This window comes from Heterodontus francisci, chromosome 1, assembly GCF_036365525.1.
Source record: "Heterodontus francisci isolate sHetFra1 chromosome 1, sHetFra1.hap1, whole genome shotgun sequence".
Taxonomy (NCBI): domain Eukaryota; kingdom Metazoa; phylum Chordata; class Chondrichthyes; order Heterodontiformes; family Heterodontidae; genus Heterodontus; species Heterodontus francisci.
In genome coordinates, this window is record NC_090371.1 from 49,740,826 (window position 1) to 49,757,010 (window position 16,185).

Consider the following 16,185-nt stretch of genomic DNA (forward strand, 5'->3'; position numbering starts at 1 on the left):
AGTGGGTGAGCTGGCGTTGGCAGGGCAGCATAAGGGGGAGTGAGCTGGGGTTGGCGGGGCAGGGTAAAGGGGGGAGTGAGTTGAGGTTGACAGGGGAGGGTATGGGCGACAGAGCTGAGGTTGGTGGGGCAGGGTAAAGGGGGAGTGGGTGAGCTAGGGTTGGCAGAGCAATGGGTAGTGAGCTGGGGTTGTCAGGGCAAGGTAAGGGGGAGTAAACTGAGGTTAGCGAGGCAGGGTAAGGGGGAGTGAGCTGGGGATAGCAGGGCAGGGTTAGGGGGAGTTGGTGAGCTGGGGCTGGCAGGGCAGGGTAAGGGAGAGCGAGTTGGGGTTGGTGTCGTGGGTTGGGATCTTTATCTGTACCAGCAAATGTTGTGCACGAATTTCAATAACTTGGAGGCCAACCAGTGAAGGAGTGGAAACCCAAGGCAGGGAAAAGGGGAAACCATTCTCTCCAACTCTTCCCCTGCACCCCCCCCCCCCCCCCCCCCCCCGCTGCTCCATCACTTCCCGAGGTCCAATTCCCCATCTCACCCTGGCCTCCATCTCACTCTATTGTCGAGATTTTACCGGCTCCCGGGTGATGGACTGGAGGCAAGGGGTTGAGGGTACTGAATGGCTATTTGGGCAAAAGATGCAGGAGCAAGATGAGGAAGCACTTTTTTTACACAGCGGATGGAAATGACCTGGAACTCACGGCCCAAAAGGGTGGTGGAAGCTGAGACAATCAGTGACTTCAAGAGGAAGTTGGACGGCCACTCGCAGGACTGTGGGGATTGAGCCAGGGGGTAGGACTGACTGCATAGCTCTGTGGAGAGCTGGCATAGGTCTGATGGGCCAAATGGCAGCCTTCTGTGCTGTTAACAACTGTATAGTAGGAAATAGGAAGATATTAGGGAGGCCAGAATAAGAGGGAATGTAATAAGGTCTAAATTAGGTTTACTGTGCATGTACCTCAATGCAGTGAGTGTGGTAGGTAAGGTTGGTTGGTGCAGGCAGATAGCCACATGGAAATTTCATATTGTGGCAATAATGGAGACCTGACACACAAAAGGGCAGGTCTGGGTACTAAATATTTCTGGATACAGGTGTTCAGGAAAGATAGGAAAGAAAGAAAAAGTGGGAGTGGGGGTGGCAGGGAGGCGGGTGGGTGCGGTCACTGAATTGACTGAGAACATAACAGTGCAGGAGAGGATGTCAAGGACAGAACCTACTTCGTTGCAGCCAAGGAACAATAGAGGTACATATTACATTGCTGGGTGTATTCTAGACCACCAACTTGTGGGAAAGGTATTGAGGAACGAATTTGCAAGGAAATTACAGAGAGGTGCAAGAATTATCAAGTAGTTATAATGTGGGACTTTAATTATCCTAATATAGACTGGAATAGTAAGTGTAAAAGGCAGAGATGGGTATGAGTTTCTAGACTGTTCAGGAGAATTTTCTACATCTGTATGTTTCTAATCCAGTGAGGAAGGACGCATTGCTGGATCAGATCCTGGGGAATGAGGTGGGTCAAGTGACTTATGGGAACTTTTAGGGGACAGTGATCATCGCATCATAAGGTTTAGGTTAGCTATGGGTACTAAATATTTCGAGCAATCCAGAGTAAAGATAATTTATTAGAGGAAGGCAAACTTCAATGGAATGAGAACAAATCTAGCCCTGGAATCAAAGACTGACAGGCAAAACTGGAATCAAAGACTGACAGGCAAAACTATAACTGAACAATGATCTGCCTTTAAAGAGTCAGATACTACATAGGAGGCCATTCAGTTCATCGAATCCATGTTGGCAAAACTGCTTCCTCATCAGGGAACTGAACTCCAGTCTCCCACATGACAGGAGTGGAGACTCACCAGTATACCAACAAAGAGATAGTTTGGGTACAGTCAAGGTACATTTCCACAAGGGATGGGACAAAAAGATCCAGAGTTCCCTGGATACTGGGAGATAGTGAGTGAGATGAAGCAGTAATCGGGTGCATATGACAGATGGATAATACAACTGAGAACCAGGCTGACTGTAGAAGTTTCAGAGGGAAAGTGAAAAAGCAAATGAGCAGAGTATGAGAAGAAACTGGCAGTTAACATAAAAGTGAATCTAAGTCTTCAAAAGGCGTAACAGCAAAAAGGTGGTAAAAGGAGTGGCACCAATTGGGAACAAAAAGGGGATTTACACCTGGAGGAACGGCTGATGTACTGAGTACTTTGCATAAGTCTTTACCAAAGGTGCTGCTGCCCAGATCATGGCGCAAGAGGAGGTTCTCAAGACACTGGATAGCTAAAAGTTGACAAAAGAGGTATTACATTTTGGAAGGTCTAATGCAGGTGGAAAGTATACAGTAAATGGCGGAACCCTTAGGAGTATTGACAGGCAGAGAGATCTGGGCGTACAGGTCCACAGGTCACTGAAAGTGGCAACGCAGGTGGATAAGGTAGTCAAGAAGGCATACAGCATGCTTGCCTTCATCGGTCGGGGCATAGAATATAAAAATTGGCAAGTCATGTTGCAGCTGTACAGAACCTTAGTTAGGCCACACTTAGAATATTGCGTGCAATTCTGGTCGCCACACTACCAGAAGGACGTGGAGGCTTTGGAGAGGGTACAGAAGAGGTTTACCAGGATGTTGCCTGGTCTGGAGGGCATTAGCTATGAGGAGATGTTGGATAAACTCGGATTGTTTTCACTGGAACGACGGAGGTGGAGGGGCAACATGATAGAGGTTTACAAAGTTATGAGCGGCATGGACAGAGTGGATAGTCAGTTACTAGGGGACACAGGTTTAAGGTGAGAGGGGCAAAGTTTAGAGGGGATGTGCGAGGCAAGTTCTTTACACAGAGGGTGGTGAGTGCCTGGAACTTGTCGGGGGAGGTGGTGGAAGCAGGTACCAAAGAGACGTTTACGAGGCATCCTGACAAATACATGAATAGGATGGGAATAGAGATGGGGATACGGACCCCGGCAGTGCAGAAGGTTTTAGCTTAGATAGGCATCAAGATCGGCGCAGGCTTGGAGGGCCGATTGGCCTGTTCCTGTGCTGTACTGTTCTTTCTTTGTTTGTACATAGGCTGGCTGTACTTGAAAGTTGATACGTCACAGGATCAGATGAGATGCATCTCAAGATAGAAGGGTGGAAATTGCAGAGGCAGTGGCCAAAATCTTCCAATTCACCCAGAGGACTGGAGAATTGCAAATGTTATACCCTTGTTCAAAAATGGGTACAAGGACAAGCCCAGCAATTACAGCCCAGTCAGTTTAACTTCAGTTCCGATGAAGGGTCACTGACCCGAAACGTTAACTCTGCTTCTCTTTCCACAGATGCTGCCAGACCTGCTGAGTGGTTCCAGCATTTCTTGTTTTTATTTCAGATTTCCAGCATCCGCAGTATTTTGCTTTTATTTTAGTTTAACTTCAGTGGTGGGAAAGGCTTTAGAAATGGTAATTCAGGACAAAATTAATAGTCACTTGGACAAATGTGGATTATTTAATGACAACCAGCAGATTTGTTAAGGGCAAATCACATTTAACTAACTTGCTTGAATTTTTTGTTGCGATGAGGTTTGATGATGGTTATGCATTTTATGTGGTATACATGGACTTCCAAAAGGCATCTGATAAAGTGCTACGTAACAGGTTTGTCAGCAATGTTAAAGCCCATGGAATAAAAGGAACAGTGGCAGCATGCCTACAAAATTGGCCAAGTGGCAGGAAACAGTAGTTGTGAATGATTTTATTTTTGGACTGGAGGAAAATATATAGTAAGGTTTCCCAGGGGTCAGTGTTTAGGACCCTTGCTTTTCTTGATCTATATTAATGACCTAGACATAGGTGTACGGGGCACAATTTCAAAATTTGCAGATGGCAAAACGTGGAAATAATGTGAACTGTGTGGATAGCAAGATGACACCCAGGCTGGTGGAATGGGCAAACAAGTGGCAGATGAAATTTAATGCAAGAAACTGTGAAGTGATTTATTTTGGTAGGAACAAGGAAAGGCAATATAAAGGATACAATTCTAAAGGAGGTGCAGGAGCAGATGGACTGGGGGCATATGTACACAAATCATTTGAAGGTTGCAAGGCAGGTTGAGAAAGTGGCTAATAAGGCAAACAGTATCATGGGCTTGATAAATAGGGGCAGAGTACAAACACAAGTTATGATAAACCTGTATTAAACACTGGTCCAGCCTCAACTGGAGTATTGCGTCTAGTACTTTAGGAAGGATGTTAAGGCATTAGGGAGGGTGGAGAAAAAAATAATGAGAATGGAAGCCCGAGGAACTTCAGTTACATGGATAGGTTGGGGGAAGCTGAGGTGGTTCTCCTTGGAGAAGATTTGAAAGAAGTGTTCAAAATCATGAATCTGGAGAAAGCATATAGGGAGAAACTTCTTGGCAGAAGGATCGAGAACCAGAGAACACAGATTTAATGCGATTGACAAAAGCAACAGTAGCATGAGGGAAGTTTTTTATTAAACGCAGTGAGCTGTTAGAATCTGGAATACACTGCCTGAAAGTGGTGAAGACAGATTCAAATAGAAACCTTCAAGAGAGAATTGGATAATTATCTGAAGAGAAAAAATTTGCAGGGCTACAGGTATAAGTGAGTTGCTGTTGCAGAGAGCTGGCACAGACACGAGGCCTGGGTGAGAGTGGCGAAAGACCAAAAGGTCAGAAATTTAGTGGCCATAGGAAGAAAAAGTGAATTTTTTTGACAAGTAACCATGTAATTATAGTACTGTTAATGATCTGTAACGAATAAAAATGCTTCCAGGCCACTCCACTTCAAATGTGTAGAAACATTAGTTTTCCCTTTACCTTCAACTACCATCAAATGGTAGACCAATGCATTTGCATAAAATCGCTGGGCCCCTCTCCCCCGCAGCAGCCATTCCCACTTGCTAACCAAACCACCCACAGTGAGGACCGATCTCAGCTTATCTATGCCGCAAACTGCTAACCATGCTCACCCTACCCAGGCAGCTCAATGTCACAGACACTGACCAAAGACATGGCCGGACTGAAAACTTTGGCGGGCTGGAAGAAGCCAATGGTGGATTTCGAAATTGTATCAGAAATTTGGCATCTGGCGGAAATTTCTGAACCCTGGCTACACTTTAGCAAACCCGTTTACCCACCAACAAAAAAACTCTGCCACATACCCACTATTAAATTCACTCCGGCTTTCATTACCTTCCAACGTGACTTTGAATACCCAAAGCGTTTTATAAGGTTCCCCATGGTAGGCTCATTCAGAAAGGGGGATGGAAACCGGAGCTACGGATCAGTGGATGGGGTAGCTGTTGAACAGGCAGATACAGAGTGTCTGTGAGGAAGGTTAGACAGTTGACAGGGCAAAGTTGCAGCCAGTATGATGGGTTGAAGTGTGTCTATTTTAACGCAAGAAGTGTCAGGAATAAGGGTGATGAACTTAGAGCATGGATCAGTACTTGGAGCTACAATATTGTGGCCATTATGGAGACTTGGATATCACAGGGGCAGGAATGGATGTTGGTTGTTCCGGCGTTTAGATGTTTCAAAAGGAATAGGGAGGGAGGTAAAAGAGGTGGGGGAGCGGCATTGCTAATCAGGGATAGCATCACAGCTGCAGAAAGGGAGGTCGTCAAGGAGGGTTTGTCTACTGAATCAGTATGGGTGGAAGTCAGAAACAGGAAAGGAGCAGTCAATTTATTGGGAGTTTTCTATAGACCCCCCCGATAACAACAGAGGAACAGATTGGGAGACAGAATTTGGAAAGGTGCAGAAGTTTAGAATTAGAATTAGAATTATTGTCATGGGTGACTTCAACTTCCCTAATATTGATTGGAACCTCCTTAGTGCAAATAGTTTGGATGGAGCAGATTTTGTCAGGTGTGTCCAGGAAGGTTTCCTGACTCAATATGTAGATAGGCCGACTAGAGGGGAGGCTATTTTGGAATTGGTGCTTGGCAACGAACCAGGCCAGGTGGCAGATCTCTCGGTGGGAGAGCATTTCAGTGATAGTGATCACAACTCCCTGACCTTTACTATAGTCATGGAGAGGGACAGGAGCAGACGGGATGGGAAAATATTTAATTGGGGAAGGGGGAATTACAATGCTATTAGGCAGGAACTGGGGAGCATAAATTGGAAACAGATGTTCTCAGGGAAATGCACGACAGAAATGTGGAGGTTGTTTAGGGAGCACTTGCTGCGACTGCTCGATAGGTTTGTCTCGATGAGGCAAGAAAGGGATGGTAGGGTGAAGGAACCTTGGATGACAAGAGATGTGGAACAGCTAGTCAAGAGGAAGAAGGAAGCTTACTTAAGGTTGAGGAAGCAAGGATCAGACAGGGCTCCAGAGGGTTACAAGGTAGCCAGGAAGGAACTGAAAAATGGATTTAGGAGAGCTAGAAGGGGACATGAAAAAGTCCTGGCGGGTAGGATTAAGGAAAATCCCAAGGCGTTCTACACTTGAGGAACAAGAGGATGGCCAGAGTGAGGGTAGGACTGATCAGGGATAGTGGAGGAAACTTGTGCCTGGAATCAGAGGAGGTCCTTAATGAATACTTTGCTTCAGTATTCACTAGTGAGAGGGACCTTGTCGTTTGAGGACAGCGTGAAACAGGCTAATATGCTCGAACAGGTTGAGGTTAAGAGGGAGGATGTGCTGGAAATTTTGAAAGACATGAGGATAGATAAGTCCCTGGGGCCAGATGGGATATACCCAAGGATATTACGGGAAGCGAGGGAAGAGATTGCTGCGCCTTTGGCGATGATCTTTGCGTCCTCGCTGTCCACTGGAGTAGTACCAGATGATTGGAGGGTGGCAAATGTTATTCCCTTGTTCAAGAAAGGGAATAGGGATAACCCTGGGAATTACAGACCAGTCAGTCTTATGTCGGTGGTGGGCAAATTATTGGAGAGGATTCTGAGAGACAGGATTTATGATTATTTGGAAAAGCATAATTTGATTAGAGATAGTCAGCATGGCTTTGTGAGGGGCAGGTCATGCCTCACAAGCCTTATTGAATTCTTTGAAGATGTGACAAAACACATTGATGAGGGAAGAGCAGTGGATGTGGTGTATATGGATTTTAGCAAGGCATTTGATAAGGTTCCCCATGGTAGGCTCATTCAGAAAGTAAGGAGGCATGGGATTCAGGGAAAGTTGGCTGTCTGGATACAGAATTGGCTAGCCCATAGAAGACAGAGGGTGGTAGATGGAAGGTATCCAGCCTGGAGCTTGGTGACCAGTGGTGTTCCGCAGGGATCTGTTCTGGGACCTCTGCTCTTTGTGATTTTTATAAATGACTTGGATGAGGAAGTGGAAGGCTGGGTTAGTAAGTTTGCTGATGACACAAAGGTTGCTGGAGTTGTGGAGGTCTGTTTTAGGTTGCAACGGGACATTGACAGGATGCAGAGCTGGGCTGAGAAGTGGCAGATGGAGTTCAACATGGAAAAGTGTGAAGTGATTCATTTTGGAAGGTAGAATTTGAATGCAGAATACAGGCTTAAAGACAGGATTCTTGGCAGTGTGGAGGAACAGAGGGATCTTGGAGTCCACGTCCATAGATCCCTCAAAGTTGCCACCCAAGTTGATAGGGTTGTTAAGGCGGCGTATGGGGTGTTGGCTTTTATTAACAGGGGGGATTGAGTTTAAGAGCCGCGAGGTTATGCTGCAGCTCTATAAAGCCCTGGTTAGACCACACTTGGAATATTGTGTTCAGTTCTGGTCGCCTCATTATAGGATGTATGTGGAAGCTTTAGAGAAGGTGCAGAGGAGATTTACCAGGATGCTGCCTGGACTGGAGGGCATGTCTTATGAAGAAAGGTTGAGGGAGCTAGGGCTTTTCTCATTGGAGCGAAGAAGGATGAGAGGTGACTTGATAGAGGTGTACAAGATGATGAGAGGCATAGCCAGAGACTTTTTCCCAGGGCGAAAATGGCTATCACCAGGGGGCATAATTTTAAGGTGATTGGAGGAAGGTTTAGGGGAGATGTCAGAGGTAGTAGGTTCTTGACACAGAGTGGTGGGTGCGTGGAATGCACTGCCAGCAGTGGTAGTAGAAGCAGATACATTTGGGACATTTAAGCAACTCTTGGATAGGTACATGGATGATAGTAGAATGAAGGGTATGTAGGGATCTTAAGAGTAGGTTAATGGGTCAGCACAACATCGTGGGCCAAAGGGCCTGTACTGTTCTATGTTCAAACTCTGCCACTTGTAGCCTGGCCTCTTTTGGAAAGGCTGGTCTCCTGTGCAACCTCACAGATACCAAAATTAGTTGAAACGGACTGAACAAAAGACATAGTCCAGTCACAACAGTGGTTTTTAATAGTTTTATTGTATGTACAGAAGTTGTTGCAAAATGAGTAAAATCTAATCCCTTGCCATAAGCTTCTGCTTCTTCAGCTTCTTCTGGGAAACCTAAAAAAAAAAGAAGTTACTTCAGTGTTACCATGCACAAACTAAAAAAAAAATCAAGCTACTCAAAATTACAAGGACATTCATGTCATTCTAACTGAGGAGGGCTATACAAAAGATCTGGTTTTACTTTGGAGCAATCCATTTGGGTTGTACAAATGGGATGTATATTATGAACACCCTAAGATTTGAAATTTAGTAAGTATAAAATTGTACGAAGTAGTGGAGCTGAATGCAGTTGCTCAGATTATAATTATTTTCATGGTTAATATCCAAAGGTGTCCTAAGATGGTCATCACTGCAACTACACATTTCAGCAACCAATTATGGGATATTCGTCGTGCACTATTACTTAAATTACTTATGAATTCAGACAATAAACATCTAGCTGGCGACTTTAACGCCAATCGGCAAAATTGGAAAAAAACCCCATTACAGGTTTTTAAAAAAATAAATAATTTTGATGTGAATTAAGAGGATTTGAAGTAAAGCCTGGCTCAGGTACAAAATTAAAACCCAACCCGACAACAGCCAACCCGAACCAGAGTCCTTTAATTATTTTTAAATTCCCAACCCGTAAATAACGTATTTTTGACACAGAAAAATATCATAGACTAAAACAAAAATACAAAGCAAAACAGTACAGTCCAGACAGACCCCGAATGCTGGACACCGAATACAGACCCGACCAGAACCCGACATGTGGTCCTGTTTGTTCGGATTCGGGTCGGGTAGCCAGGTTTTAATTTGAAGGAATGTGTGCAAATGCACAAAATGCTGTAGACATGCTCGTCCCTCAGTTGGAGGAAACAAAAAATCACCTTTTTCTTCTGAACAACTTCCTCCTCTGGCTTTGGAACTATCTGCTCCTTCTCAGTGAGGATCATCTCTATGTGGCATGGTGAGCTCATGTACGGGTTGATACGACCATGGGCACGGTAGGTCCGTCGGCGCATCTTAGGAGCCTTGTTCACTTGAATGTGCTCAATCACTAGGGAGTCCACATCCAGACCCTTAAAAAAATGCAGTCATGACTCTAAACAAAATGGAATTATTAAATTCACAGCTATTGTGCTCAGTGGTCAAATCAGACTTAAAATTCCAATTCTGCTAACATCTTTAGTCCAAACGAATTACTTGCTCTCAGTAGGCTGCACAAATCACATTCCTATAATGCACAGAACTACAGCAATGGCAAAATCCAAATGTGCACCTACTACATTTTTACTGCAGGAATATTTCACTACAAACAAGTTGATAAATCATTGCAGCCAGTAACTTCATGAGGGCTAGCTTGAATGGTCAGCATCTATTTGTTTGCCTTGAGAGAAACCTATATGGATGTATTTCTATACTATAAACATAAGAAAAATAAGTAGAAAAAAAATAACAGGAATGCCGGATAAAAGCCTAAATGCACATTTAATAGGTGATATAATTGACAGTGCACCATTGACATGTTTCAGAGGCAGCACCGAAGTCTTTAAAAAGAAATCTAGGCCATGGAGGTATTAATTTCTTCAGACTGGCTGACTTCAAATAAATGCACAACCATTTCAGACTTATAACTACAACTTAGAAAGGGTTCATAGTTTTGACCCCAGACATACAAAATCAAAAGAGTCTTTTTGGGGAAAACACTGGCATCAACTTTTCCCTTGCCACAACCACTTTCTCCAAGCAGTGCTCAAACGACAAAGACTTTCAACATACACCAATGCCAGTTTTCAAATTTACACGACAAGAGCAAGATCTGCTGAATGGTTGCAGCTGCAATAACATTCAAGAACCATGACACTATCCAGGATAAAGCAGTGCACTTGATCGGCACCTGATCCACGAGCCTGAACACATAACCCATTCCATAACTGAAGTATCATGGCTGCAGTATGTGCTATCGAATGCATTATCCCCACAAAGCTATAAGAGGTTAAAGGACCTACCAGCACCTTCTGAGGACAAAAATTGCTGGCCCTGCCAGTGACAGAGAATGAATTTTAAATGAGATGGAAACTGACTATAAGCAAGGCATAGAAATAAACAAAAACAAGAAATGCTGGAATCACTCAGCAGGTCTGGCAGCATCTGTGGAAAGAGAAGCAGAGTTAACGTTTCGGGTCAGTGACCCTTCTTCGGAACTTTCGGTCACTGACCCGAAACGTTAACTCTGCCTCTCTTTCCACAGATGCTGCCAGACCTGCTGAGTGATTCCAGCATTTCTTGTTTTTGTTTCAGATTTCCAGCATCTGCAGTATTTTGCTTTTATCATAGAAATAAAGATGTGGTCACTCAGAATAATACATTCTTTTCATGTATAATCCAAAGGTGTCCTAAGATGGTCATCATCGTAACCACAATGCATTTTAAAACTGTTAATGAATGTTGAAATAAAGGGTTCCCCAGGTCTCATATTACAAGATCAATGAGTAATCTAGCAAACTAAGCTGAATGTTTACACTCCAGCTACTGCTAAAAACAAGTGTTGGCGCATGCCGTCCTAAAGATTCATATTTTCCTTAAAAACAGTTAATGCACAAGATTTTACAGTACACACATCAATACTAAACATCGTCAGACAGCTCTGCGCTATTGCACAACAGTTAAGACAGAGTGTTTTACATTCTATAAGCGAGTTGATAAATATTTGAATGTACATGGCCACTAAAGATCTTAAGCACAAACATTTTTTTTTAACATGCACTGATTAACATGTCACTTACCTTGAGTTCAGCATTGCTTTCTGCATTCTTTAACATGTGTAGCAGAAACTCTGCACTCTTTTTAGGCCAACGGCCTTGTGTCCAACCCCAGGCCTTTGCCTTCACAAAAAGAAAACATTAATTCATTCCACATATTACACCTAAAGCAAACTAAAAAGAAATCTCAGAATAGCAATTGTTTTCATAATTATTCCAGCAACTATGCTGCATGGTTCTCAATCTAAAAGCTAGCGAAGACTTTGAAAGGAAAATTTAAGAAAAGACCATGCAAGTTTAGCTTCAGAAGCTCCCATGCATGGCCTGTGCCTTTAAAATTACATGCCAACTGATTTTTATGATTCATTTTTGGCAATGTAAAAACCCATCAAGTAAAAAATGAAATATAGCTTTCTTTTCGGTTCAGAATTACTGCTGTACCCCGCTGCTTAGATCATACCCTCACCAGCCACGAGGTCCCAGGACTAAATTCAATACTCGATCTTTTATTCCCGTAAAGCCCAAAATGTGGAAGCTCAGAATGTTATTGTTTTCATGATTATTCCAAAGGTGTCCTAAGATTGTCATCACTGCAACCGCATTCTGGGCAAGTTAGAAGTACAGAATATTAGTTCCCTCCATTTCCTGATAGTAAATTACAATATAGGCAGATTGATTTTGCAACCTGCACAAAGGAAGACCAGATTGAGCTGATGGTTCAAGTGTACTGCAGCATGTACACAATTCACACCAATAAGAGTACCCTTACATGGAGGCAGACAAAATTAACAAGAGAAGCCAGGAACATTTCCTTATGACTGAATAGTACGGTACAGATTACTTTATAAACTTAATGGATATACATAGCAAATTATATGTCTGACACTTTCTCAAACTTTAAACTCACTTGAGCACACCTGCCAACTCCACCATTGTAGCGTCGGAATGGGACACACTGCCTCTTGATAACAACATCCTTCAGGAACTTGGTTGCTTTGCGGATGTGCATGCCTTTAATGGTCTGGGCAGTCTCACGAGTATTCTAGAAACAGAACATTTTCAGTTATGGATTGAACAAGTCACGCTTACCATGCCAGTCAGTCTATCTGAATGTGGTCACTCAGAACATTCTATATTGTTTCATGGGCATTCCAAAGGTGTCCTAAGATGGTCATCATTGCAACCACATTCCAAGCACTTTCCATGGTCAATCCTTATAAAATGAGATGTAAAAACAACCCAAAATAGTGAAAACATATTCTTTCCTCCAATTTCTGCTCACATCAGGTGGTGTAACGACACAGACATCAGTATTGCTATGGCAACTTTGAGTAACAGCAGGAGCAATTAGTAAACTCCCATGTTGCCCTCAGTAAATGGGATTGACTGGTAAGGCAGTATTTACTGTCCTAGCCAGTTGTCAAAGACATTAAAGGCTAACGATGTAATGGGGCTGTAATCACATAGGCCAGACCAAACATGGGCGAAAGGCCCCCTTCCTTGAATACAACCGAATCTGTAAGTTTCAGACACCAAGAACAGGGACAGTGCTTTAGGGGAAAACTACTGAGACTATCAGTAAGTGTCCATTTTTAGTTTTCACTGAATTATTGAACCAGTTTAAACTAGTATTAAAATCCATCAGATTCAATTTCATTTCACCAGTGGGATTTCAACTCGCAATCTCCGGGCTGGTAGTACAATGCATTAACCACTGGGGGTACCACGCCCAGGTTAAAATGAGTTACTTCAAAGACATTCCTGGCATTGCACATTACAACAAGCAACATGTATTTTAATAGACACTCTACATGATTAAACATCCCAAGGCATTCACAGAAGCATTATACAGCAAAATTTGACACTAGCACATAGGGCAATATCAGGGCAGATGGCCAACAGTTTGGTCAAAGTGGTTAAGTTTTAAGGAGCGTTTTAAAGGGAGAAAGAGGTGGAGGGGTTTAGACCTTTGGTGGCTGCCCCTTCAGCTGCCAATGGTGCAGCAATTAAACTCAAGGACACTCAAGAGGCCAGAATTAGAAGAGTACCAATATCTCAAAGGGGGGTGGGGGGAGGAGATTACGGAGATAAGGAGGGGAGAAGCCATTGAGGGATTTGAAAACAATGAGAATTGTATAATGATTACAGAATACAATAAACCATTGAACCACCAGTAGAATGTGTTTTAAATTCTAGTCTGCCCATACTAAATCAAGTTACAAATAATGTCTATCATTGGAATAAAATTGATCTGCAAAGGGTCAATCATTCTCTCTTAAACCTTCGAGTAAGAAAGAATTTTAATCATAGAATAGCATTAAGACTTACCTTGAAGTGCACTCGCAAGTTGGAACCCCTTGCCTTACATGCTGTGGAAAATACAAAGGTAGGTAAATGATTTGCATTACACACTCAATACAAGTTCAAGCCAACGACCGTATGTGGCAGGGTGGTACATTCCCAGGTCCAGGACTACATGCTGAGGGGCATACAAAGACGAAAGGTTTGGAGCAGCAGTTGTCTGCACAAGATCAACAGGGAAAGGCCACTGCATAAGACCCTCTCACTGTATTACACCAAGGAGCTGGAAACCGTGCAGAGAATTTTCAGCACAAAATGTAAATACACATTGTAAATATAACCAGTAATATCAAGTGTAGTGATGCATGTAATGTATTGCACTTTGTGTAATATCAAATTTGAACTGTTATGTAATGTATTTTACAAAGAATTAATAAAATATATTTTTGGAAAAATACAAGTTAAAGTTTAAAAGTACTTACATTTGGTGGGGTTCTCAGGGTCTAATGAATAGCGGACCATTTTCAGAGAGCTAGGAAGAAAATCAAAGTAAATTTAAGTTCATTAAATACTAATCCACCATAGAAATATAAAATTCTACACTTATGGGAATGGGGTACTCTTCTTCCATGAATTCCCACACGTGTAAGTTCAGAATTGCATTCTTCTCAATTATTCCAAAGGCGTCTAAGATAGCAATCATTGTAACCGCATTGTACAGTTCCAACACTGCATTTTAGTAAAAGTATGTATTGTATTTCATTAACACTCCCACCTCCTAAAGTGTATCACAATATTCATGAATCGACAGATTATCAGAGTGCCCTCAAACCGGATGGATTTCTAAAAACACATTTGAATCATGGTAAAGCCAGTTTGCCGCAGGCGTTTCACGATTCGCCAAGTATGAGCAACGAGAAAAGGTCGCTGGCCCCACCGATTCCTTTCGTTCCGTTGATGCCGTGCGGATTAAAGCGGAGCACAGGTGGAAACCTGGCAGCTGCATCCCCAATTTAAGGCGATTCTACAGCGACAAGCGAATACCAATCGATCGTCCAACATAAACTCTGCAGCACCAATATGTAAACGTGAAATAAAACTCAAATCAAAAGATAAAAATACCAACATAAAACCGCTTCACTATTCAACTCGCTCCAGGCAGCCATTTTGTTGCGCGCTCGGGCCCTGGAGATTTTTAACAGTTTTCATTTTTTAATTAAAATACTGACTGCAGTGGCAATATCGGGGGAGTCAAGTTGTTTATCGAGTTGTGGAACTGTTGTTAATGAAGATGGTGTATCTGGAGCTCGGATGGCCGACAACAGAAACGGATTATTTGTTAACTTAACCGGCCACTCTCTGGTACCTCACCTGCCTCCGGCCGCCAACAGGAAAAGAGAGAGCAAACGCTCAGCTCGCGAGATTTCCCCATCCAGCCATCGACTCTCGCGAGATCTCATGCTGGGGACCGTCTGTATTTTAAAAGCAAAATACTGCGGATACTGGAAATCTGAAATAAAAACAAGAAATGCTGGAATCATTCAGCAGGTCTGGCAGCATCTGTGGAAAGAGAAGCAGAGTTAACGTTTCGGGTCAGTGACCCTTCTTCAGAACCGTCTGTACTTTCTCGTTTAGATCATGGCAGAATAGTTACAGCGAAGAACATAAGAAATAGGAGCAGGAGTAGGCCATTCGGCTCTGCCATTCAATAAGATCATGGCTGATCTGCCCCAGACCTCAACTCCTCTTCATGTCCTCCCACCTAAGTTCCGAAGAAGGGTCACTGACCCGAAACGTTAACTCTGCTTCTCTTTCCACAGATGCTGCCAGACCTGCTGAGTGAATCCAGCATTTCTTGTTTTTGTTTCAGATTTCCAGCATCCGCAGTATTTTGCTTTTACTCAACTCCTCTTTCATGCCAGCTCCTCATAGCCCTCAACTCCCTGATATTTGAAAAATTTAACTACCTCCACTTTAAATACTTTCAATGACCTGGCCTTCACAACTCTCTGAGGTGGAGAATTCCAGACATTCACTATCCTCTGAGAGAAGAAATTCCTTCGCATCTCAGTTTTAAATGAGTGTCCCATTATTCCGTAACTATGTCTCCTAGTTTGAGATTCCTCCACCAGTGGAAACATCTTCGCAATATCTACCCTGTCAAGCCCCCTCAAATCTTGTACGTTTCAATAAGATCACCCCTCATTCTTCGAAACTCAAATGAATAAAGGCCTGTTTAGCCATCCTTAATAAGTCAACCCCTTCAACCCAGGAATCAGCCTAGTGAATCTCTGTTGAAATGCCTCCAATGCCAGTATATCCTTTCTTAAATACAGGGACCAAAACTGTACACAATACTCCAGCTGCGGCCTCGCCAACACCCTGTACAGTTGTAACAAGACTTCCCTATTTTTAAACTCCAACCCCTGAGGAATAAAGGCCAAAATTCCATTTGCCTTCTTAATTACTTGCAGCACCTGCATGCTAACTTTGTGTGTTCATGCACAAGAACACCCAGATCCCTCTGTGCTGCACTTTTTTGGTACCTCTCTCCATTTAAATAGTAGTCTGCCTTTTGATTCTTCCAAATACACTTTTCTACATTAAACTCCATTTGCCAAGTTTTTGCCCACTCACTCAACCTATCTATATCCCCTTGCAGATTCCTTATGTCCTCATCACAACATGCCCTCCCACCTATTTTTATACCGTCAGCGAATTTGGATATATTACAATCTGCCCCCTCCTTCAAGTCATTAATATAGATAGTAAATAATTGAGGC

General features: G+C 43.1%; 1 protein-coding gene and 4 non-coding genes across 7 annotated transcripts; all 5 read right to left on the reverse strand.

The window, feature by feature from the left end:
* Window positions 1–8,306: 8,306 nt before the first annotated feature.
* rpl17 (ribosomal protein L17) lies at window positions 8,307–14,877 on the reverse strand. 3 transcript variants are annotated; one of them, XM_068030491.1, is made up of 7 exons: window positions 14,774–14,877; window positions 13,885–13,934; window positions 13,430–13,470; window positions 12,009–12,143; window positions 11,126–11,224; window positions 9,227–9,418; window positions 8,307–8,408 (listed from the first exon to the last, which is right to left on the reverse strand). In XM_068030491.1, exons 1-7 carry the CDS (start codon window positions 14,860–14,862, stop codon window positions 8,361–8,363), a joined length of 654 nt encoding a protein of 217 aa, XP_067886592.1. In that variant the 5' UTR covers window positions 14,863–14,877; the 3' UTR covers window positions 8,307–8,360. The 3 variants fall into 3 exon arrangements, with proteins under 3 accessions (XP_067886592.1, XP_067886603.1, XP_067886612.1); XM_068030502.1 differs by lacking the exon at window positions 14,774–14,877 and adding an exon at window positions 14,525–14,583; XM_068030511.1 differs by lacking the exon at window positions 14,774–14,877 and adding an exon at window positions 14,178–14,218.
* LOC137377914 (small nucleolar RNA SNORD58) lies at window positions 8,643–8,709 on the reverse strand. Its single transcript, XR_010976511.1, has one exon. It is a non-coding gene; the product is annotated as a small nucleolar RNA SNORD58 (small nucleolar RNA).
* On the reverse strand, window positions 10,690–10,756 carry LOC137377936 (small nucleolar RNA SNORD58). Its single transcript, XR_010976524.1, has one exon. It is a non-coding gene; the product is annotated as a small nucleolar RNA SNORD58 (small nucleolar RNA).
* LOC137377921 (small nucleolar RNA SNORD58) lies at window positions 11,633–11,697 on the reverse strand. Its single transcript, XR_010976512.1, has one exon. It is a non-coding gene; the product is annotated as a small nucleolar RNA SNORD58 (small nucleolar RNA).
* Window positions 12,217–12,284, reverse strand: LOC137377941 (small nucleolar RNA SNORD58). Its single transcript, XR_010976525.1, has one exon. It is a non-coding gene; the product is annotated as a small nucleolar RNA SNORD58 (small nucleolar RNA).
* Window positions 14,878–16,185: the final 1,308 nt, after the last annotated feature.